The 20,245-nt window shown below is 35.6% G+C and overlaps 7 protein-coding genes across 9 annotated transcripts; 3 read left to right on the forward strand and 4 right to left on the reverse strand.

The window, feature by feature from the left end:
• Nucleotides 1–1,601: 1,601 nt before the first annotated feature.
• Nucleotides 1,602–4,882, reverse strand: LOC120449620 (angiopoietin-2). The gene is given in 4 exon segments (XM_039632204.1): nucleotides 1,602–1,907; nucleotides 1,981–2,161; nucleotides 2,164–3,007; nucleotides 4,624–4,882. Coding segments are annotated over 4 exon segments (1,233 nt in total). The 5' UTR covers nucleotides 4,699–4,882; the 3' UTR covers nucleotides 1,602–1,774.
• Nucleotides 4,883–5,212: 330 nt separating this feature from the next.
• Nucleotides 5,213–6,505, reverse strand: LOC120449630 (mitochondrial import receptor subunit TOM20 homolog). Its single transcript, XM_039632218.2, has 3 exons — nucleotides 6,302–6,505; nucleotides 6,164–6,239; nucleotides 5,213–5,672 (listed from the first exon to the last, which is right to left on the reverse strand). Exons 1-3 carry the CDS (start codon nucleotides 6,429–6,431, stop codon nucleotides 5,363–5,365), a joined length of 516 nt encoding a protein of 171 aa, XP_039488152.1. The 5' UTR covers nucleotides 6,432–6,505; the 3' UTR covers nucleotides 5,213–5,362.
• Nucleotides 6,506–7,160: 655 nt separating this feature from the next.
• LOC120449619 (4-aminobutyrate aminotransferase, mitochondrial) lies at nucleotides 7,161–9,300 on the forward strand. Its single transcript, XM_039632203.1, has 5 exons — nucleotides 7,161–7,321; nucleotides 7,387–7,511; nucleotides 7,664–7,835; nucleotides 7,929–8,091; nucleotides 8,218–9,300. The coding sequence occupies exons 1-5, from the start codon at nucleotides 7,285–7,287 to the stop codon at nucleotides 9,179–9,181; spliced, it is 1,461 nt and encodes a 486-aa protein (XP_039488137.1). The 5' UTR covers nucleotides 7,161–7,284; the 3' UTR covers nucleotides 9,182–9,300.
• A 554-nt stretch (nucleotides 9,301–9,854) lies between these two features.
• Nucleotides 9,855–16,183, reverse strand: LOC120449624 (neurocalcin homolog). Its single transcript, XM_039632207.1, has 6 exons — nucleotides 16,100–16,183; nucleotides 14,123–14,180; nucleotides 10,623–10,722; nucleotides 10,447–10,565; nucleotides 10,191–10,379; nucleotides 9,855–10,130 (listed from the first exon to the last, which is right to left on the reverse strand). The coding sequence occupies exons 3-6, from the start codon at nucleotides 10,690–10,692 to the stop codon at nucleotides 9,936–9,938; spliced, it is 573 nt and encodes a 190-aa protein (XP_039488141.1). The 5' UTR covers nucleotides 10,693–10,722; nucleotides 14,123–14,180; nucleotides 16,100–16,183; the 3' UTR covers nucleotides 9,855–9,935.
• On the reverse strand, nucleotides 11,538–16,183 carry LOC120449626 (neuronal calcium sensor 2). Of its 2 annotated transcripts, XM_039632208.2 has the most exons (6): nucleotides 16,100–16,178; nucleotides 14,123–14,180; nucleotides 12,725–12,940; nucleotides 12,512–12,655; nucleotides 11,945–12,073; nucleotides 11,538–11,831 (listed from the first exon to the last, which is right to left on the reverse strand). In XM_039632208.2, exons 3-6 carry the CDS (start codon nucleotides 12,833–12,835, stop codon nucleotides 11,655–11,657), a joined length of 561 nt encoding a protein of 186 aa, XP_039488142.1. In that variant the 5' UTR covers nucleotides 12,836–12,940; nucleotides 14,123–14,180; nucleotides 16,100–16,178; the 3' UTR covers nucleotides 11,538–11,654. The 2 variants fall into 2 exon arrangements, with proteins under 2 accessions (XP_039488142.1, XP_039488144.1); XM_039632210.1 differs by lacking the exons at nucleotides 12,512–12,655; nucleotides 12,725–12,940 and having other exon boundaries at nucleotides 16,100–16,183.
• A 723-nt stretch (nucleotides 16,184–16,906) lies between these two features.
• On the forward strand, nucleotides 16,907–18,718 carry LOC120449628 (flightin). 2 transcript variants are annotated; one of them, XM_039632215.2, is made up of 4 exons: nucleotides 16,907–17,049; nucleotides 17,602–17,865; nucleotides 17,942–18,097; nucleotides 18,169–18,718. In XM_039632215.2, the coding sequence occupies exons 2-4, from the start codon at nucleotides 17,606–17,608 to the stop codon at nucleotides 18,299–18,301; spliced, it is 549 nt and encodes a 182-aa protein (XP_039488149.1). In that variant the 5' UTR covers nucleotides 16,907–17,049; nucleotides 17,602–17,605; the 3' UTR covers nucleotides 18,302–18,718. The 2 variants fall into 2 exon arrangements, with proteins under 2 accessions (XP_039488149.1, XP_039488150.1); XM_039632216.2 differs by lacking the exon at nucleotides 16,907–17,049 and adding an exon at nucleotides 17,159–17,177.
• A 534-nt stretch (nucleotides 18,719–19,252) lies between these two features.
• LOC120449623 (N-acylneuraminate cytidylyltransferase A) lies at nucleotides 19,253–20,241 on the forward strand. The gene is made up of 4 exons (XM_039632206.2): nucleotides 19,253–19,392; nucleotides 19,447–19,637; nucleotides 19,693–19,897; nucleotides 19,965–20,241. The coding sequence occupies exons 1-4, from the start codon at nucleotides 19,319–19,321 to the stop codon at nucleotides 20,239–20,241; spliced, it is 747 nt and encodes a 248-aa protein (XP_039488140.1). The 5' UTR covers nucleotides 19,253–19,318.
• Nucleotides 20,242–20,245: the final 4 nt, after the last annotated feature.

Here is a 20,245-nt window from a genome sequence, read left to right on the forward strand (position 1 = left end):
TAAATATTATGGAGTATCTTTATGTCTACCAGTTTTCTACCAATCAATTTGAAAAATTTAATTTCTTTTTTGTATTGCCCTGTGCCTTTTGATTTAATGAAATGAAATTAATTAAATATGAAGCAAATACAAAAAAAGGAAATTTATTTGGTTTATATAAAAGAGGGGGTTAATGAAATTATTTGTCAGTGCATTGCACTTAAACAAAAGAACTATGTTTGTTGTGCAACCTTACAAAATTAGTAGGAAGCCCTATTTTTGTTGGTTACCGACTGTTGTTTTTTTAGATAAAAGAAAATAAGAATCCACGGATTTCTTCCGAAGATCGCATCTAAAAAAATGTAGTAATTAGATTCTTCAAGGTGCAGCCTCTTTCTAGAGTAATTATTAATATTTGGAATCTACTTTATTAAATTGCTATAGCTTTTTTTAAAAACATGGATTCCGAGAAGGAATTATCCTTGGCAATAATTTATCAAATAAGGTTGACTCCCCCAAAAATATCACAAAAACACTAGGCAGTAAACCAAGAATGGTACCCTTAGTTTCCCATAATCCGCATTGCAATGGCTTCGCAATTTAAGAAATCTAAACCATCGCGGAAATTTCCTGTTCGGAAGTGTATGTTGTGGCTTATTCCATTGATATTTGGTTGATTATATTTGGTTTCTTTATTATCTGTATCACCACATGGGGGTTGCATAACCCCGATTCACTGTTACACTTATTTATAAAGCAATATTAATATGGATTACTGGCCGACTCGAACGTATTTGTGACACACAACACTAATACGTACATATTTCTGCATTTTGCAGATAAACATCAATAGCACTGGAAATGCGTGTGGGCGCTGAAACATTTATGGACTCGCATATCGTCGGATAAACTCGAAGTCATATTAACTGAACAACGCGACTTTCGATTGAAACATACTTTTCCTTCATTCAATTGCAAGCTACCGACGACGCACACAGTTTACTGCGATTTAAACCAACTTAAACCGCAGTCAATGAGAACAGAAATTCAACTGATTCGACTTTTCGTCATCGCAACTATCCCGGCCATCGGAGGTCCTCTCGAGTTGGGTCATATCCTGCGGATGCAACATCGAACTGGAACTTCGAGCTCTTCCTAACCAGCTTGAGTTTGCTGCACCCCTATTTCCCCTGAAGATAACAGACACACCCTTCTGTTATTGTAAAAATATCCCAGCTTAAGTGCGGAGAATGTCTGGATGTTTACATGTTCTGAGCAATTATGGATATTATGGCTAAATATTTAGCAGGGCTAGGAAAACATTCGATTTCACAATTTGATGTAATTTGTTGAATTCTGCAGAACTTTATCTATTTAATGTTTATTATTATTAGTAACAATGTTTCAATAATATTTATCATATTTTATACTAAACACGGCCGTGTTATAATACGGTATTACTACGATAAAGGATTTTTCAAGCCGCGCCATCTGGTGGGATTTTCATGTAAATTTCCCTCGACCGTAAAATTAAAGTTATTACGATATAAAAATTACCAACTTCCTAAAGAACTATAAAATGACTGGTGCAATATCGATGGATATTTCTAGGTAAAACAAGATTTTACAAGCAAGTACAGAATTTATTGGATTTATAGAAATTTTTTTGACACAAAACGTAATATTTTACAAATATTAATGGTACATCTGTTAATCCACTTTCGTTTTCCCCTATTATTTCAGATAGAAGGGACTAAATAAGGCAAGGTTATTTTACAAACCATTGTATTTTTGCTCACGGCCTTGCCCTGATTAGCATTTTACACGATTTTAGGGAAAATCTATTTCCCAAATTCCAATTACCCCACCAAATGCCATCGTGGGTGTTCAACAGAACTTTGGATGTTCTATATTTTCCGTTTAAATTGCTGGAAATGAAGTATTTTATAAATTATTAAAAAAACCAACTTATTTTTTGACACACTAAAATATTATACATACCAGTTGCCTATACCCCACCATTTCGAATCAAACGAGGAAGGACTGAAAACACCGCCTGTTGCAATTCGGTTTATGTGACTGCGAAAAGCGTCGCCAGCATTTCCTGAGTATTTGCCGAGGGAAAGCAGTTTGTATTCCTCTTTTAAGCCCCCAATAACAAAATGATCATATCTTGCATAAGCATCCTATGTAATTTTTCAAGGCCAATCCAGAACTCGCCAGCCAAATCCCCACAGCCAGTCTCAAGATTTAAAACAATGTTGTCATCGAAACTGCCATCGATCCTACGTTGGATTACCATCCAACCACGACCGGCAGAAGGGATATCCTCGAATACTGAGGCAAAGGGTTCGAAATCAGGTAGTGTCACCAACTTAATTGAAGGCACCGTGGATGAGCTTAACAATAAAAATTCATCGGTGTCGTTGGGATTGCCGATGTACTCAGTCAATATTTTTCCCATTTTCTCTAGCTTTTCGTTCTTCTCCTGTACTTTACCTTCCAATTTCATAATTTTTAGCTTCGACTCGTCAATTTTAAATTCTAGTCTGGCGACTTCGGCTTCCTTTTCTTGCAGAATTTTTACAAATTTCCGTGTCTCGGAATCCAATTCAGCAATGCGATCATTCTTTTCTTGTAATTTTGCATTTAACTCCTTATTATCATTTATAAATTCATCATTAATTTCCGCTGGAGTACATTTTTCTCTGTCGTTGTCCTTAATTGCAATCCTACTCAATTCGAGAGCATTTTGCAAGTCAATTATTTCAATCTGTAATTTCTGTATGGTCATATCTTTGGTTTGCGTTACTAAATCAATCGAAAATTGCAGGTTTTTAATAAAATCATCCTTATCCTTGACGGAATTTTCAAGCAAACTGGCCTTTTCCTTTTGGGCCATCAGATTTATTTCAACCTCAGCCAACTTTCGCTGTAGTTCAGTTATTTGTCTTTCATATTTTGTCTTGCTCTTCAGCATTCCTTGTGCGCTTGGCCCCACAAATTCCATTTCCGAATCACTGCCGGTCTGAAATAACAAGACGTAATAAAAAGGCATTATTAATTATTAATTATTAATTAATAATTAATAATTAATAATTAATAATTAATAATTAATAATTAATAATTAATAATTAATAATTAATAATTAATAATTAATAATTAATAATTAATAATTAATAATTAATAATTAATAATTAATAATTAATAATTAATAATTAATAATTAATAATTAATAATTAATAATTAATAATTAATAATTAATAATTAATAATTAATAATTAATAATTAATAATTAATAATTAATAATTAATAATTAATAATTTAATAATTAATAATTAATAATTAATAATTAATAATTAATAATTAATAATTAATAATTAATAATTAATAATTAATAATTAATAATTAATAATTAATAATTAATAATTAATAATTAATAATTAATAATTAATAATTAATAATTAATAATTAATAATTAATAATTAATAATTAATAATTAATAATTAATAATTAATAATTAATAATAATTAATAATTAATAATTAATAATTAATAATTAATAATTAATAATTAATAATTAATAAATTAATAATTAATAATTAATAATTAATAATTAATAATTAATAATTAATAATTAATAATTAATAATTAATAATTAATAATTAATAATTAATAATTAATAATTTAATAATTAATAATTAATAATTAATAATTAATAATTAATAATTAATAATTAATAATTAATAATTAATAATTAATAATTAATAATTAATAATTAATAATTAATAATTAATAATTAATAATTAATAATTAATAATTAATAATTAATAATAAGGCGTAACCTATGAAACTACAGTTGGAAGAATATAAACATACTTAAATTATAATATTTCTACTTTTCTACCTTTTTCCTAATTTGATTCTGGTAACCCGATAATTTCATTTTTCTCATGATTATGATTATCAGTCATCGTGAAAACACATTTAACCAATTTATTTATTGTAACTATTGTAAAACTTTTGCCTTGGCTATCTCGTTTATTAAAATCGGGAAATCCCCGTGATCCACCCCGCTTGCGTCGCCCGCATCACATCGGGTTGTGTTCACAAACTCACTCATACTCATACAAACCCGGCGCCTCTACGGTTCAAAATAACTAGTACTTTTTCTTTGGTTCAAAAGAACTGCCGCTGTTTTAACGATGAGCTCGTAAGTAAAGTAAACTAAAACCTTAATTGTAACCATAAACGTGAATTATAATAAACAATAAATATTGAGCGACTTGTCCCAAAAGCGTATGTCGTGCTGTCTACAAGGCGCTTACATTGCGTATATTGTTATTTACTAATTTTTCGATACTCCAATACAAAAATCACACTCATTTAGGTATTGTCTTGGCGAGTGTGTGTGCAGTGCACTGTGCACCGCACACTTCGCACACAGAGAACTACATACATATGTGCGTATGAGATCTCGTGAACTATAAAAGCTAAAAGTTCAGAGTTCTTATTTTACTTGCAAATTTTTAAAGATATGCCGAAAGAATTTTATAATGTTGCCCGTGCACTCCTCTACCTAATTAACTAGCATCTGTTCGTCGAGAACCTCGACTCTTTCTCTTGCCTAATTATCATTACCTACCGAATTGTTCTCAGTGCTGGAGTGTGGGGAGGATCGCGACTTTTGCGAAAAGATGTTCTGGTGCTCAGGTTTCATGGCGCTCAGCTTATCAGCGCTATGTTTTTTCGTATCTAAAATCACTCCAAGAGGAATTTTCAATACGCCGTGCAAATGAAGTTATAAGTGTAAAGTTAGTGCCTATAACAAAGTACGCAAAACACAAATAACACGCGCTGTGATCTGTGCGAAACTCTTCAGCTTTCGATGTGACCAGCTATTGAGTGAGGGATTTTTACAGTGCGGCAAGAACTTGATATGGTGGGCGGTATTCCCTAAATTGAATTATAGGGCATCAAATTTGCAAAGGAGCTTGTGGATTTTCAAACCAATTTTTTAAAGACATTGTGGAACACCTTTGAAGTCAAACCGCTGTAGAGATATATTTATTTCCAAGATATACAACATTTTTAATCATTTTTTATTGTTGATAAACTTTCACACACTTTAACATACCCGGTTATATGAAAATATTTGACAACATTTAGGTCTGCAGAGTGGATCTTTAATATTCGCTTAACGTTAATACCACACACAAAACAAAGCACAATTGTTAAGTGTTAACAGTTTACGCATATTTATTTTTATGTATTGGGAACATCCAGAGAAATCAATATATAAAAAAAATATAATGTTTATATGTGAAGCCCTTAATTTCTACTGTTGAAATTTATATCTCAATTTCTGTAGCCATCGCCAAGTACTATTCGAGGTCATCGATACTTGCGTTTCCAGATGAACACTCTATAATTTTGGCTCCGTCCAGCTGTTGCTCCGAACTCTGCCCCAAAACGATTGGCCCATCGTTACCCTCGGCCGCCCGATTGCCGAACTCCTGCATCTTGACGATCAGCATCGCAAATACTTGAGCTGGAAGGGAGGATTGCAGCACCTGCAGCAGACGAGCCGGCTGGCCACACACGACGATGGCATTCGCCAAGTGCTCCACGCCACTCTCGAAGTCTCCGCGGGCGATCAGGGTTTCGCCCAGCTGGATTTCTTGTAGGAAATATCTGAAAATATCATGGATTAATTATTTTGTAACAGTACGAGTCATAAGAAGTCTATGAAATCCTGGACAAAATAAAAATAAATTTTTTGAAAGAATTCTAAGTATTTGTATATTAAAATCGAGTCTATACAAATATGTTTTCGAGCTATTTTCTTGAAAGAAGTAAAATTAATGAATTATCCTAATCTATAAACTCTGAAGTCTTCTTTTTTCTATTTTTAAGCCCTAAATTTGTATATGCTGAAGGCGAAGCGAATAAGCAGGAAGCCTGCGGAATCGAACACTAAATGGTGCTTGTTAATACCAAGCAATGGCGTTTTTGGATGCCATAAGCAATAAGAAATTAGGTGGGTCCGTGCAAAATGAACATGCAAGTGTACATAAGCACATACATCGACTTGGCTGGAAAAACATATGTGGGCTTGTTTGCATGAATGGGGCACCACTACACGTGCCGCATTATATAATGCGACTCCCATTGGGAAGTCCTACCTTTCGATGGCTTCATGGTCGTTCAGGTTGGGTACTCCAGACTTGGTAGTGCCGATTTTCTTGTTGCGACGGCGACCTACAAAGTGATGAAATGCTCAGTTTCTTTCATAATTCAGTTGGGGTCTATGGTATTCTTACGCTCACGGACTTTCTTCTTGTACTCGGGATCACTGCGGCGCTTTTTGTCGAAGTAGATGCAGTATCCAATAAACAGAGTTCCAGCAACTCCCGCTGCAATGCCGATTGCGGTTTTGTTCATTTCAATCATAATTTTACGAAAATCCTCTATATTAACTTTGTCTTATTTTACATTCCGCATGTGCCATCGATTTACATAAAACAAAAATCGATATCGCCAACTCCAGCTGTTTCATGTTTTTCAGTTGTTTTGTACTAATTTGAAACATAGGAATTGGAACGCTTTTTTAAATCTTACTAAGGGCTATTATTTTTTAATTGAAATGTATATATATTTTTTTTTTATTACAAAATATAGTGGGATTAAATATTATTACGCAAAAAATGATATAAATCTAACTTATTGCATTACACACAAAGATAATTTGCATTTAAGGTTCGCTTAAAGTCTTCTTTTAAGTCTTAGTTCATTCTGACCTAAACAAACTTTAATACTATTGATTACTCCAGAGTGCATTTTTGTTTTGGTAAGATCCATGGTGAGAATGTGGTCAATGATGGATGTCCGTTAAATTCAAATTTCGTTTTAAAAAATAGGATATTATTAATGCGGAAAAATAAGAAAAAAAGATCTCTGATGCTGATACTAAAATGTATAATAATCATATACATGAAGACAATTGAGTCTCGTAGAGCCAAATATTGTTTTGCTTCTCATAATTTTTTTTAACTTTTCCTCGAGAATATGTAACTGACGCAGAACCATGATAGTTCGAAAAGCTAAATTGATAAATTCCGAACTGGGAGAGTGTGGTTGTGCAAAAGACTATGGATAGGTGTATATGCCCGCATACATAAAAGCCTTTATGTTTGTGTTCTGTAAATATACATTTCTTTCTTAACTGAGTATTAGTGGCCATCAACGAGCCCTCCTATTGAACAATTCCTTCACTTAACCCCGGGCACTCAAATCGACGGTAACCATGCGGAGCTTGTGGCTAAATACGTTGACCAAGCAGAGTAAGCAAAAGAAAAACCTTAAGGTATTAGCGAATCTGAGAATGATGGGGTTTCGTTATATGTAGGTCTATATAGGTTGAGTACCAAGAGGTACTCCACCAACATTGAGCCCAAGGAACCTGTGGTGAAAACTAAATCAATACCTGGCCCCAAGTCAATTGAGCTTAAGAAACAACTGGATTCTGTTCAGGTGAGTTTAATCTCCCTTATCTGGGTGTGTGGCTATTACTTTCCTAACAAGTAAACGTACATATATACACCATATGCCCACTCAGAGATAACTTTCTAGTGTCTTATTTTTCAACTATTCATTTTTAATCATAACGAATGGCTTTTTTATAGGCCACCGGAACCATCCAATTCTTTGCTGACTACGAAAAGTCCATTGGAAATTACATCTACGACGTGGATGGGAATATTCTACTAGATGTCTACACCCAGATTTCCTCAGTGCCGCTGGGTTACAACCATCCGAGGCTTTACAAGGTCTTTAACAATGAGCAGAACCTAAAAAGTAAGAGAGGGCAACATGGTCGGGATATCTAAGCCCTAAAGCCACTCCCATGCTAAATAATGCGACTATATTTTTGACTTTTATTATTTCCAGCTTTGATTAACAGACCTGCACTTGGCGTCTTCCCTGGCAAGGAGTGGCCAGAAAAACTGCACTCAGTTCTGCTGAACATTGCTCCGAAAGGACTCAATAAAATCACAACGATGATGTGTGGTTCTTGTTCAAACGAAAATGCGTACAAGAGCATCTTCATATGGTGAGTACTGAAACATCTAAGTCTAGTCACTGGGACCCCCCAGAAAGAAAGCCTTCTTACAGCCTTTCCAAATATGTTAGTTACCTAATTTAAGGATGTTGTAACACGGTTATTTTTCGCCTCTAGGTACCAGAACAAACTTCGGGGTAATACACCTCTTACCGAGCAGGAGAAGAATTCCTGCATGATTAACATTCCCCCAGGAGCTCCGAAACTCAGTATCCTCTCATTCAAGGGAGCTTTCCATGGCCGAACATTGGGAGCCCTCTCCACCACACATTCGAAGTACATCCATAAGCTGGACGTTCCGTCCTTTGACTGGCCCATTGCCTCGTTTCCCGAGTACCGATATCCCTTGGACGAAAACGTGGCGCACAACAAGAAGGAGGATGAAAAGTGCCTTAGCGAAGTGCAGGATCTCATTCAGCAGTACGCCAGCAAGAATCCGGTCGCCGGAATTGTGGTTGAGCCCATTCAAAGCGAAGGAGGCGACAACGAGGCATCGCCCGAGTTCTTCAGGAGCCTCCAGGCTATTTGCAAGAAGAACGGCATCGCCCTGTTGATCGATGAGGTTCAAACCGGTGGAGGTAGCACTGGAAAATTCTGGGCCCACGAGCACTTCGAGTTGGAGAGTCCCCCCGATGTGGTGACCTTCAGCAAGAAGCTGCAGTTGGGCGGCTACTTCCACAACGACGACTTCATTCCGAATGAGCCGTACAGGATCTTCAACACCTGGATGGGCGATCCGGGTAAGGTCCTGCTCCTCGAGGAAGTCGTGAAGGTGATTCAGGAGGAGAAGCTCCTGGCCAACGTCGATGTGGCCGGTAAGGTTCTGAAGAACGGTTTGCTGAGCCTGGAGAAGGAATTCCCGCATATCTTGAACTCCACCCGCGGCCGTGGAACATTTTTGGCAGTTAATTGCACCAACACCAAGGTGCGAGATCAAATAATCGGCGCTCTAAAGTTGCACGGCATTCAGACCGGAGGCTGTGGAGAAATTTCCATTCGATTCCGCCCAGCTTTGATATTTAAGGAATACCATGCTAACATCGTCCTAGACCGCTTCCGCAAGGTTCTTCAAGCTATTTAAGAAAAAAAAATATACAAAACAATAGTAATGATTGTGCTCTGAAAATTGCAAGTGCGTGCAACACATACCATATGTTACCAAAATGAATAATAAAATGAATTTATTTTATCCCTCTGTTAGCCATGGTGCCTTTTTATTGATTTCTCTGCCAGGTTGGGACTCAATCAAGCGCTAGCTTAGCTTACATTTTAGATATGATAAAGGCCCCATAATAAATATGCGATGGCGCCACTAAAAAAGATTAGATCCTATTCCTATAGAGAACATTTCAAAGAAAGCAGATATAGTAATCTAATCAAAATGCAGAATATTAGATATATAAAACTGGTTGTAATGCTGCGATAAAATGTTATTGTTTGGTTCCTTTTTCCCTTTTTATTGGGAAGAATTTTTTCCGTTTCCTAATTCCTAGTCTGCTCATAGTTAATTCTAAGTAAGCTTTATAAAAAAAATAAATAAATAACAAATTTCCTGGAAGTATATATTATTTTAATACTTACACCTTGAGGTTTCCCATAAACAGACAGAAACGCTTTGTTTATGATCATTTTATTATGAAAATTTTAAAACCTCAACATGGGTGTTTTGGAACGGTCATAATAGATATTGTTTAATAATATAATTTAATATTATAAGAATTGTTTATTATTAGAAAGAAATATACATAATGGCCATACTGAAACAAAACAATTTAATTCGCAATTACTCTATACACGTTTAAATGATTATTGCTTGCTTTTCAATAGTAATTAAGTTAATGAGACTGTGGATCACACTGTAATAATCGAACTATTGATGGATCACTTTTGGCTCCTTCTATGAACTCTTCCAAGCTTAATTTCCCATCTTTGTTTCGATCCATTTGACGAAAAATCTTGTCGGTTCGTTTCTCAGGAGTACTCTCGTCCTCCGGCATTTTCATCACCGAGCCGACCATTTTATATATTGCCTAAATGAGAGAAAAAGTGAGTGATTACATTTTGAATTTTGTAGAGCAGCAGAAACGTACTGTAACAATTTCTAGCATTTCCTGCCGCGATATGTATCCGTTTCCATCAAGATCATACATCGAGAATGCCCATTTTAGTTTCTGCTCGAGTTTGCCCCGAGATGTGACACTAAGTGCACACAAAAACTCTCTGAAGTCTATAGTGCCATCGCCGTTAGCGTCGAATGTCCGAAAGACATGCTCTGCAAACTGAAAGTAAAATTAAATTTCAATTTAAATTGAAATTCAAAAACATGCACGTGGGCAAAGCTCTTACCTTGCTGGCGTCACCATATGGGAAAAAGTTCCCATAAATCTTTTTAAACTCTTCTACTGATAAATGACCACTAGGGCAGTCCTTAAGAAAGCCTTTATACCATTCTTGAATCTCAGCGTCTGAAACATTAAATTTATTTGAAATGAACAACAAACCAGTTTTAGATATTTACTTACCTGTGAACTCTGTGTTTTGCTTGAGATCCTCCAAAACTTCTGGCTTTAGTTTACTATTTTGCTTTCCCATTGTTGCAGAACAATTTCATTATACAGTTATCTTGAAAAGCAATATAATATATCAAATTAGTATCTATATATTGAACGATTGGGGAAAAGTATTCATCGGGTACCGAAGATTAAATACCCTTGCAGACAGATTTGTAATGTACAGCCAAATTAAGCAAATAGCCAATGGATATTGTTGTAATACCATCTTGCAGTGTAAACCTTTACGAATAAAATGCTTTGAACATCTATTTTAAAATATAAACGTATTGATACGAGCTATTCTGTATATGTAATCAATACTTGGATATGTCCGCCAAATGGTTAAAAGCACGCAACTTTACAATCAAGCATTACTAGTGGGGATGTGAATATATTTTTCCGAATTCAGAATTATCTAAACACTTTACTATTATATTTTTTTAATAAGAAACTAAATACCCGAAGAATATAATTTAACGAGCTTCTAGTGTGAACATTCTTTTCTAGGGTAAAGTTTTTTTAAATTCTATAGTGACGTTAAACAACGGGCTAAATTTATTTGCCTTTATTTTAGACACTATAAGAGTATATATTAATAGAAACACAATGTTATATCGAATTTCTCATAAAACGCTTTACTCAAATTAGAACATGTATCCAGTAAATTTTTTAATTTCCTTGCCGTTTCGTATCGCGTCCAATCATCGGTTGCAGCTAGTTTCTAAAACACATTAAATATATTGGTAGGCCGTCGAGACCAAGCTAAAAAAGACAGCTATAAATGAGTGAATAATGCAAGTACGAAAAGGAAAATTTTCAAACAATTCAAGTTTTTAGATCTGGTGAAAAATTTTAATGTTAATTTGAGTGACACACTGAAAATAGTTTAATGATTGCATAGTTTTATAGTAGTTTAATTTTAGTATAAGAAATATAAATTAAGTATTTATACATTTCATTACTGATTTCATCAAATACACACATATTGTAGGATATAATTGTTTATGGTGCCAACATTTTTGACAACTCCTCATCTTGCAAGCATCCTTTCAAGAACTCATCTTGGGTTAATTGACCATCGTTATTTTCGTCCATTTTTGCAAAAATATTTTTTGCTCTTTCTTCTGCTGAATCAGCTGGACGATTAGATGAGCACGCTCCTAGCATGTCATAAATTGCCTGAGAGAACCAAAATACATTAATAAGATTCTCTCCACCTCCTCGGGGCAATAATTGCATTATTAAATCAATCGTTCGTTGAGAATTCTGCTGTTACTCTTCTCAGTTCCTACCTGAACAATTTTGGTCATTTCTTGTATGTCTATAACACCATTGCCATCGACATCGTACATTCGAAAGGCCCACTTAAGCTTTTCCTCCGGTGTTCCGCTTGAAGTTACATCTATTGCGAGTAAAAATTCCTGAAAAGACGAGAGGGTTATTGTAAAATACGAGTATGCAAATCAGCAAAGGTGCCAGGGATGTGGATGCATCAATTATTTTAGTTTATTTAGTATTTAAAGTACCATGCGCGAAGGGGCCCACAATTGGCATAGCTATACAATAATAACACAATCTGCATTCTCATCACATAGACGGTATACATGCGATCATCCCAATTGACGAATGGGGACATCCAAATATGTACAAATGGTTTTTTAGAACATATGAAAGTCTCTACAATCCTCAGTATTTCATAGCATAAAGGACCTACGGTATCTCCTCCAGTTAAATGAAATGCTAATAATTTTAATTTAGTTATAGTTTTTATACTTATAACGCAACTGTAGACCGTGGTATGCAATGTCCAAGTCAACAAAATATAATATCGAGAGAAATGTGTAGTCAAAGAGAATTACCTTAAAGTCAATATATCCATTTTTGTCCATATCGAATGTACGAAAAACATGGTCACAAAACTCTTCCGCATTTCCGGATGGAAAGAACATTTTATACATATCGACAAACTTAGCAGGCGTCAATCGGCCGTTGGGGCAATCTTGCTATATAGAAAAGGGACGAACGTACATAGTTTGAGACTTTTCCGTTGGTGTGGTAATATTTGTACTCACCTTAAATCCCTTATACCACTCTTTAATTGTGGCTTCGTCATATCTCGTATGCGTTTTTAAGAACTCCATGTCTTCTTTGGTTAAACGGTCTTTACTACTTAAGCACCCCATGTTTTCACTGTTTATAACTTTTTAGGAGCTAATTGGTTTCTATTTAGTGTTTTTCTTTGTTTAAATTGCTTGGCCTGGTCTGTACATTTGACTTAATGTTTATTTCTGGACAGAAAAACTCCAAATCAATAATTGTGCTTGTATAGCATTACGTTAACGATATGTATGAATTGTGGCACGAACAAATGATGATTGAACGAGCGACTCATTTATAAATTTTTCTTGATAATAATAAGCAAAAATGTACTTGACTATTAACTTGTATATTTCAAACCTGATGTGTACCGAAGGACTAATCAAATGGTTGAGGCGCATGCGCGGAAATTGTCTCTATACATGACGATTATTGGTTAACCATATTTTCTGTACACGGTAGGACTTTTTTAAAAGGGGAGCAGGGTTGCCACGTTCACCTACAATCACGCTATTTATATTTGAAAATGCTATATGCTAAAAGGTAAAATAATTTGGGTAAGAAACATAAATTAATGAGCGTCACAAAAGTTCTCCCAAAAGGTTATTTCTCAGCGTAAAAGCTTTCTCAGTTTATTGCAAAATAGCTTGTTGCTGTCCACTCATTATTTTGATAAGTATACAAGAACTCTTCAAGATTTCAGGCAAAATGTAACATTTTTAAGTTACCCTTTAATGTTATTGAGTATTATTGTTTAGAAAACGTATAAAAAGCGATGCAGAGCTGCAAATTAAAAGGTTGTATCAGACAATTCCCACGAAGAGCGGTTACCTCACCGCCAAAACGAACCGTCGCAAAAACTGCGATCACATCAGAAAAAGCGAAATGCCATTCTGGAGATAGCAAAGATCAATGAAAAGTGCAAACGATGAGCAATGTTTTAGTTTCGCACAACCACGAAACAATTACTTCGAATTAGAGCGACGATAAATGAAAATAGACTTTGTTCCGTTTGTTTAAAAAATGTTTTATATTTTTCACCAAAGGTAGTGAGTAAATACTCGTACCGTGTGTATATGCTCCATCAGTTTGTGGAGTTAGTCGTTTTTATCAAATAAAAATAAAATCATCTGCAAGGGTATATTATATTCTTTGTTTTATAAAATACGAATGGGTACTAAACATGATCAATTAGTATGATTGATTATATTAAAGGTTTACACACACATTTGGAAGATATTTATTACAAATCATATTTGTTTAATTGGCTGCTTAAGTATTGGTTTAGTCATGCATTTTAGGCTATAATTAAGCTAGGCACAAATATTATTGGTAGGCTTTTATTTTAGTTTTTATTTAACTCCTTTACTTACATGAGTTTGATTTTCGTCGACCAGGTCAAAGCATTATTTACCTCCTGAGGCTAATATGCTGAAAATAAAAAAAAAGGCTCATTACTACGTTAACCAAATATTTCAATGGAAATAATAGTTTATATGTAATACAAGAGTATAAAACTTCGCTACAAATATCCTAATGTTGATTATTTAATTATGTAAGATTCCAAATAACTCTTATTGGTGAGTCTTTCAACAATAACCAATTAAAGGATGCGAAAGAAACTCAAAGAAGTGAAGCTGCGATGCAATTTCAATTCGGATCTGAATATGCATTCGGATATATGCAAGTACAGTGTTTTTTGTAACGGGTGTTTTTTTTAGAGGTATAGAACTTTAAGTTGGCATTACTGTTCAAGATGGCGACCGATTTAACAGCTGTCAAGTGATTTATTCTCAGTTTGGTTTGGCAATTCGTCATGCGTGCTTACAAAATCCAACTCGTGCAAGAATTGAAACCAAACGATCATCAAGCAAGGCGTAGATTCGTCGAATGGGCCCAAAACGAGATTGCTGTTGTTCCCGATTTTTCATAAGCCTCCAAGATCTTGTGATTTACACACGCTAGACTACTTTTTGTGGGGCTATGTAAAGTCATTGGTCTATGCGGATAAGCCACAACGCTAAACCATTTGGAAGACAACATTCGCCGTGTTATTATACGCCAAATGTTGGAAAATCATTGCAAATTGACGTCCAGATTGACTACATCCGAGCAGGTGGCCAATAGAAATATATTAAAATGTAATGCCAAAGATATTTCATGTCAAAAAATTCAATGAATAATCATCGTTTTTATTGCAATTTAAAGTTCTATACCTCTAAAAAAAACACCCTATACTTTCAATTTTATAATTTCAGAATAGTAGATTCGAAAGAATTCAACTTAAAGCTTCGCCAAGTGCAAATGCGTGCCAAACGGAAAGCGTGTAGAGCGTTGAAAATGGTTAAGGTCACGGTCAATCTTAAAGCAATTAGTTCGCTTCCTGAAGAAGCCCAAAAACTCATTTTAAACACGTATTTTGAAAGTAATTTTGGCAACAAGGCTGCTTTGCCACTGAGGGTCACAATCAGCGGTAGTTTCACTAAATGGTTGATATACTTTGGGCCAAAAATGCGAATGGGAAGCCAGTGCAATTTGAAATCGCCTTTTGCGATGAATATACGCTGAATATACGAATTAATGGAATTTTTGGCACACGCATACGCCTGCGTGTCACGTGGGGAAACACGGCCCGCGCCTCCAGTTTTTTCCTGCCCCTCCTTCCCAGAGTTTTGTGTTATGGCCTCTTTATTTTGCATATAATATTCACACCAAATCGGGTTGGGCTCCAGTAGGCAGCCCCGGAGGTCAGAGCAGGGAACAGCAGCGAACAGCAGGGAAAAGCTGGCACTTGCACACCAATATTCCACATCGTTTTCCAAGTGTATGCGATTTAGGCGGGGGTTCTTTTGCGAAGGCTGGGTGGTCCAACTTGCTACACGCGTTTAACTCCCAGTGGGGCTCGGATTCTCGATACACCCGTCGCTTACATAAATTGGCACTGTTTTTAGAGCGAGAATTCAGATTCCTATTCCAATTCGAATTCGAATTCAAATCGAAATGCATTAATATAACCGGCTCGAACTGCTGGGGCTCTCGATTTAAATAAAGTAGTTTGTTGTTTGTCCATATGTGCGTGCGTGTGTGCATGCCTTTGTCACATGGTCCACTTGGCCTCAAAATATATCCTAGGAAAATGATTTACTTGCTACTTGCTGGCTCTTTATTTTTCACTCAAATTCGCCCCAAATTGTTATTTTTGATTTGATATTTACATACATATGTACTCAGGTGCGTATGTACATATGTACGCATATGCAGTATATGCACGCAAAATGGGCTAAAGTGTGTATATAGCTCGAACGACTCGGGTTTTGACTGCCGCGGTGGGAGGTGGGTGCGATTATTACCTGAACGAAAATGACACATTGATTTTAGGCACATCTCTGCTACCCGCTGGGCTAAACAAAACCACTTTTCGCAAATGCAATAAACTTATTCGACCAAAACACAATCAATACAACAAATTTAGGGGTGGCTTAAATGGAAGCGATATATTTCAGAGCTTTATCGATGTGTGCTACTTGCTCTTGTTTTGCTCTTAGTGTATCGATATGTTAGGGGGACCGTTTCACAAATAAGTTCGCGAAACAAAAAACGTTCCTTTAACTTTAATTATAAACATATATTTTAATGAGAGTATCAAAACGGTCAAAGTATTAGTTAATTTGTAGTTATCACCTACATAGATACAATTAAAAAGTGTTCCACTTCCGTCGTTCCTGTTATGGTGTAACGGTTTTTTTACCATTCAAATTCGTATTGCTTTTATAATGAATGTATTAAGTTTTTTAAAAAAATGTATCTTTCTTTCCACTCAATTATTAGTTTAATTGCCATTTGTTTTATTTAAATTATGTTTGAAACAAAATTAACAAGTACTGCTTTTAAGTTTAGGTAAGTTTAAGTAAAATTTTAAACTTTACTATAGTTGTGTGGATTTATTTGTGTGGAAGATAAAGACGACTCTTATCAGTACATAACATTGAATTCGTATAAAGTACGAAAGTACATATTTGAAATATAGCTATAGAGATTTACTTTAATTCCTCAATTTTAATCTGATTACTACATCCCATTGTTCCGGAACTTTTGAGGCTGAAATGTGAAACTATTTAGTACATAGGTGTTAATAGCGATTCGGCCAATTAAATGTAGTGTGAGTACGTATGCCAACCTTTGTATATAGATTCTGCTTCTCGATATATTTAGATTAAGTTTTCTAAGTGCATTTGTTTCGAGCAGCAGTTCGATCATTTAGTCTTTTTTCTTTTATATCAGTATAAACACTATAGTAAAGGTATGGTCGCTTAATTTTCTAGTGGACCCAATATCCTAGTTCTAGGTGGAAAAAATCAATGTGAATCCGTTGCCCGTCTATGATAAGTCTATGATACAGAGTCCTTTGGAAAGATTTTAGTGATAAAGGTGGTTGACTCTTTTAAAAAAATACTTCTATAAATCTACAATTCGAACGACGAATGATGTAACTCGTTATATATAGACTTTAATGCATTGAACCATTTAAATCGTCCTGAATTCGAAACGTTTTAGAACGCCAGATATTTGGGCGCCCTGAATTCAACTACGGAAAAAGGTCTTTTTTAAAAACGGAATTGCAATTTAGGTTGTGTTGCAATGTTATGCAATCTAAAGGGGTGAACGTTTAATACAAATAAGAAGACTGTGTAGCTTTGAAAATAATTGGGATATTATTAAAAGAAATGCTACTGCGATATAATAATGGGTTGTATCTGACTAAATATCCCTAGATATCGGATACGGAAAGTAATATTCTATTAGGGACCATGTCCTTGAAAGATGTATTAATATTGAACGATTTGCGTTTCAGTAATATGGCAGACGAAGAGGATCCATGGGGTTTCGACGACGGCGGCGAGGAGGAGAAGGCGGCATCCACTCAGGCGGGCACTCCGGCTCCACCCTCAAAAGCACCGAGCGTGGCATCCGATCACAAGGCTGATAGCGTCGTGGCTGGCACTCCGGCCAACGAGGAGGTTGCTCCGGAAGAGGTAGAAGAAATAAAAGCACCGCCGCCTCCGCCAGAAGATGACGGATACAGGAAACCGGTGCAGCTCTACCGGCACTGGGTCAGGTTGGTACTCCAATTCTGGTGGACTTTTGGACTGTGCTCTGCTGCACTGTATCTTATGCAATCTGCACTTTTTCAGGCCGAAATTTCTGCAATACAAATATATGTACAACTACAGAACCAACTATTACGATGATGTAATTGACTATATCGACAAAAAACAAACTGGAGTGGCTCGGGAAATACCAAGACCACAGACGTGGGCGGAGCGTGTTCTGCGCACACGGAATATCAGGTGGGGAGTAGTTAACCAAATGAGTTTGTGTAGTTTTTAATATCTACTCATCTACCTTCGTATAACTTCAGTGGCAGTGACATTGACTCCTATGCACCAGCAAAGAGGGACAAGCAACTAATTCAAACACTGGCGGCCTCCATAAGAACTTATAATTACCACACCAAGGCATACATTAACCAAAGGTATGCCAGTGTCCTTTAGTAAGCTCACTTAAATGTACCCGTAGAACCGTCGCAACAGATGAGCACTCGTAGTTATATAAAGGGGAATCAGTTTTAAAAGATCCATTCTCGTACGTATAGTCGTATAGTCAGTCAGTAAGCGTTTGCATATCTGCGCATCTCAAAACTCTGTATCTGCCTTATAAAGTGGGCTCGATTACGCTCTTTGACACCTTTCAAGAAAACGAATATTGTATATTTTCTTACATGCGTAATTTCTGTTAATATATTGTTATATATACTTATTTAAATATATTAACACAACTTACCTCTCAACACATGGTATTTTTAAGGTTATTTACTTCATTTTTAGCAAAGTGAATAAATTAAAAAACTTATTTATATTGTAAAGCTTAAAATAAAAACTGTGCAATAAATAAAACTTATAAACACCGTTGTTTTTCTTTGTTTGCTCTTTAAAACAAGGGTAATTAAATGGGTATATCTTAATGGCATTGTACCAACTTTACTTCAATTACCATTTCATCACATCAAAACGAATGAAAAACTCAATTTCTAAAATGTGTCATCTTTCAAGAACCATTGGAGTCCAAAGTAAAGAAACTAAAGTATGAACCCACCTTGGTGGACGACTGGTGAGCACTGACCTCTATGAACGATAAAAATCAGAGTAGTATAGTACAAAGTCCGCATAACGTGTGTACTTGCATAAATCCCAAACACAACACCTAATAACACATAATAGGGTAAATTGGGCTATTGTGTGCGTTTGAATTAGTGCAAGTACATTTAAGAGTGGACTAGTCCCAAACTAAAGGCTGAAGTTTTGTATTTAAAATGTACAAAAGACTTCAATACAGAAAAGCATACATTGAGATCATAAAAAATATTTTACCTATTTCTATTTTTTAAAATTTTTTATTTTACGTAGTTAATGTATTCTCTCTCAATGGTCCACCCCAACGAAAAGATCTCATTTGGGAGCCATGATATTTCTTTTTATTTTTATTCCGACCAGAACTAGAAGCAGAGCGCAATGATAAAACTGAAATCGGTGATTTTTCTTATTCCACTACTTTTTCTTTTTGAAAGCGGGTGCACGGAAAATTGGTGAGTGAAATATAAAAATATATTAGGACCTTGGTTAAATGCTTTTTTTTTTAGCCTGGATAATGATATTCACGCATTAATTTTGGCAAGAGGAGGAAGCAAAGGCATTAAGCTGAAAAACCTGGCTGAAGTTGGTGGCTCATCTCTTTTGGCCCGCACAATTATGACTATCAAAAATTCGACATGCTTTCAACATATTTGGGTTTCCACAGATGACAAGAGAATCGCCATGGAAGCGCAAAAATGTGAGTATTAGCTACATTTTTGGGAATCTGACCTCTAAATTCTAAACCACTCCAGATGGTGCCATCATACATCGTCGTCCTGAGAAATTCGCCAGAGACGATACCCCTTCCCTTCACGCGATTTCAGAGTTTCTAGATGTTCATAGGAGCATTCAAGACTTTGCTCTTTTTCAATGCACATCCGTGTTCCTGAAAGCCAAATACATTCAAGAGGCGGTTCGGAAGTTCGCGTCACATGACTGCGTTTTCGCCGCGAAGAGGTACAAAGTTCCCTGTGGTATCCCTATAAGGTTTAAGAATTCAGTTACGAACATGAACGCATTTCAGATCACATTACTTGCGATGGAAGGTGGTCGATGGCGAACTGATGCCAGCGGAATTTGACTTGAGTGCCAGACCAAGACGCCAAGATTGGCAGGGCGATATAGTGGAAACAGGAATGTTTTATTTCTCGAGGAGGAATTTGGTGAAGAGTGGGTTACTACAGAATAGTAGGTGCTCCATTGTGGAAATCGATGCCAAGGACAGTTTGGAAATTGACTCAGACCACGATCTGACTCTGGCCAAGTACATTTTAAGTAGTGAAGCGAAAACGGAATTATAGAAAT

This window comes from Drosophila santomea, chromosome 3L, assembly GCF_016746245.2.
Source record: "Drosophila santomea strain STO CAGO 1482 chromosome 3L, Prin_Dsan_1.1, whole genome shotgun sequence".
In the NCBI taxonomy this organism is placed as follows: Eukaryota; Metazoa; Arthropoda; class Insecta; order Diptera; family Drosophilidae; genus Drosophila; species Drosophila santomea.

Coding starts and splice junctions, on each gene's coding strand:
- LOC120449624 (XM_039632207.1), bottom strand. CDS start 10,692: ATGGGAAAGCAAAATAGTAAACTAAAGCCAGAAGTTTTGGAGGATCTC. Junction 10,380..10,446: donor CATATGGTGACGCCAGCAAG/GTAAGAGCTTTG, acceptor TTTTACTTTCAG/TTTGCAGAGCATGTCTTTCG. Junction 10,131..10,190: donor AAATGCTAGAAATTGTTACA/GTACGTTTCTGC, acceptor TCTCTCATTTAG/GCAATATATAAAATGGTCGG.
- LOC120449628 (XM_039632215.2), top strand. CDS start 17,606: ATGGCAGACGAAGAGGATCCATGGGGTTTCGACGACGGCGGCGAGGAG. Junction 17,866..17,941: donor CTCTACCGGCACTGGGTCAG/GTTGGTACTCCA, acceptor GCACTTTTTCAG/GCCGAAATTTCTGCAATACA. Junction 18,098..18,168: donor CTGCGCACACGGAATATCAG/GTGGGGAGTAGT, acceptor GTATAACTTCAG/TGGCAGTGACATTGACTCCT.
- LOC120449619 (XM_039632203.1), top strand. CDS start 7,285: ATGCGGAGCTTGTGGCTAAATACGTTGACCAAGCAGA. Junction 7,512..7,663: donor AACAACTGGATTCTGTTCAG/GTGAGTTTAATC, acceptor GCTTTTTTATAG/GCCACCGGAACCATCCAATT. Junction 7,836..7,928: donor CAATGAGCAGAACCTAAAAA/GTAAGAGAGGGC, acceptor TATTATTTCCAG/CTTTGATTAACAGACCTGCA.
- LOC120449623 (XM_039632206.2), top strand. CDS start 19,319: ATGATAAAACTGAAATCGGTGATTTTTCTTATTCCACTACTTTTTCTT. Junction 19,393..19,446: donor AGCGGGTGCACGGAAAATTG/GTGAGTGAAATA, acceptor TTTTTTTTTTAG/CCTGGATAATGATATTCACG. Junction 19,898..19,964: donor TGCGTTTTCGCCGCGAAGAG/GTACAAAGTTCC, acceptor AACGCATTTCAG/ATCACATTACTTGCGATGGA.
- LOC120449626 (XM_039632208.2), bottom strand. CDS start 12,835: ATGGGGTGCTTAAGTAGTAAAGACCGTTTAACCAAAGAAGACATGGAG. Junction 12,656..12,724: donor AGTGGTATAAGGGATTTAAG/GTGAGTACAAAT, acceptor TTTTCTATATAG/CAAGATTGCCCCAACGGCCG. Junction 11,832..11,944: donor AAATGACCAAAATTGTTCAG/GTAGGAACTGAG, acceptor TGGTTCTCTCAG/GCAATTTATGACATGCTAGG.
- LOC120449630 (XM_039632218.2), bottom strand. CDS start 6,431: ATGATTGAAATGAACAAAACCGCAATCGGCATTGCAGCGGGAGTTGCT. Junction 6,240..6,301: donor CAAGAAGAAAGTCCGTGAGC/GTAAGAATACCA, acceptor ATCACTTTGTAG/GTCGCCGTCGCAACAAGAAA. Junction 5,673..6,163: donor GACCATGAAGCCATCGAAAG/GTAGGACTTCCC, acceptor TGATATTTTCAG/ATATTTCCTACAAGAAATCC.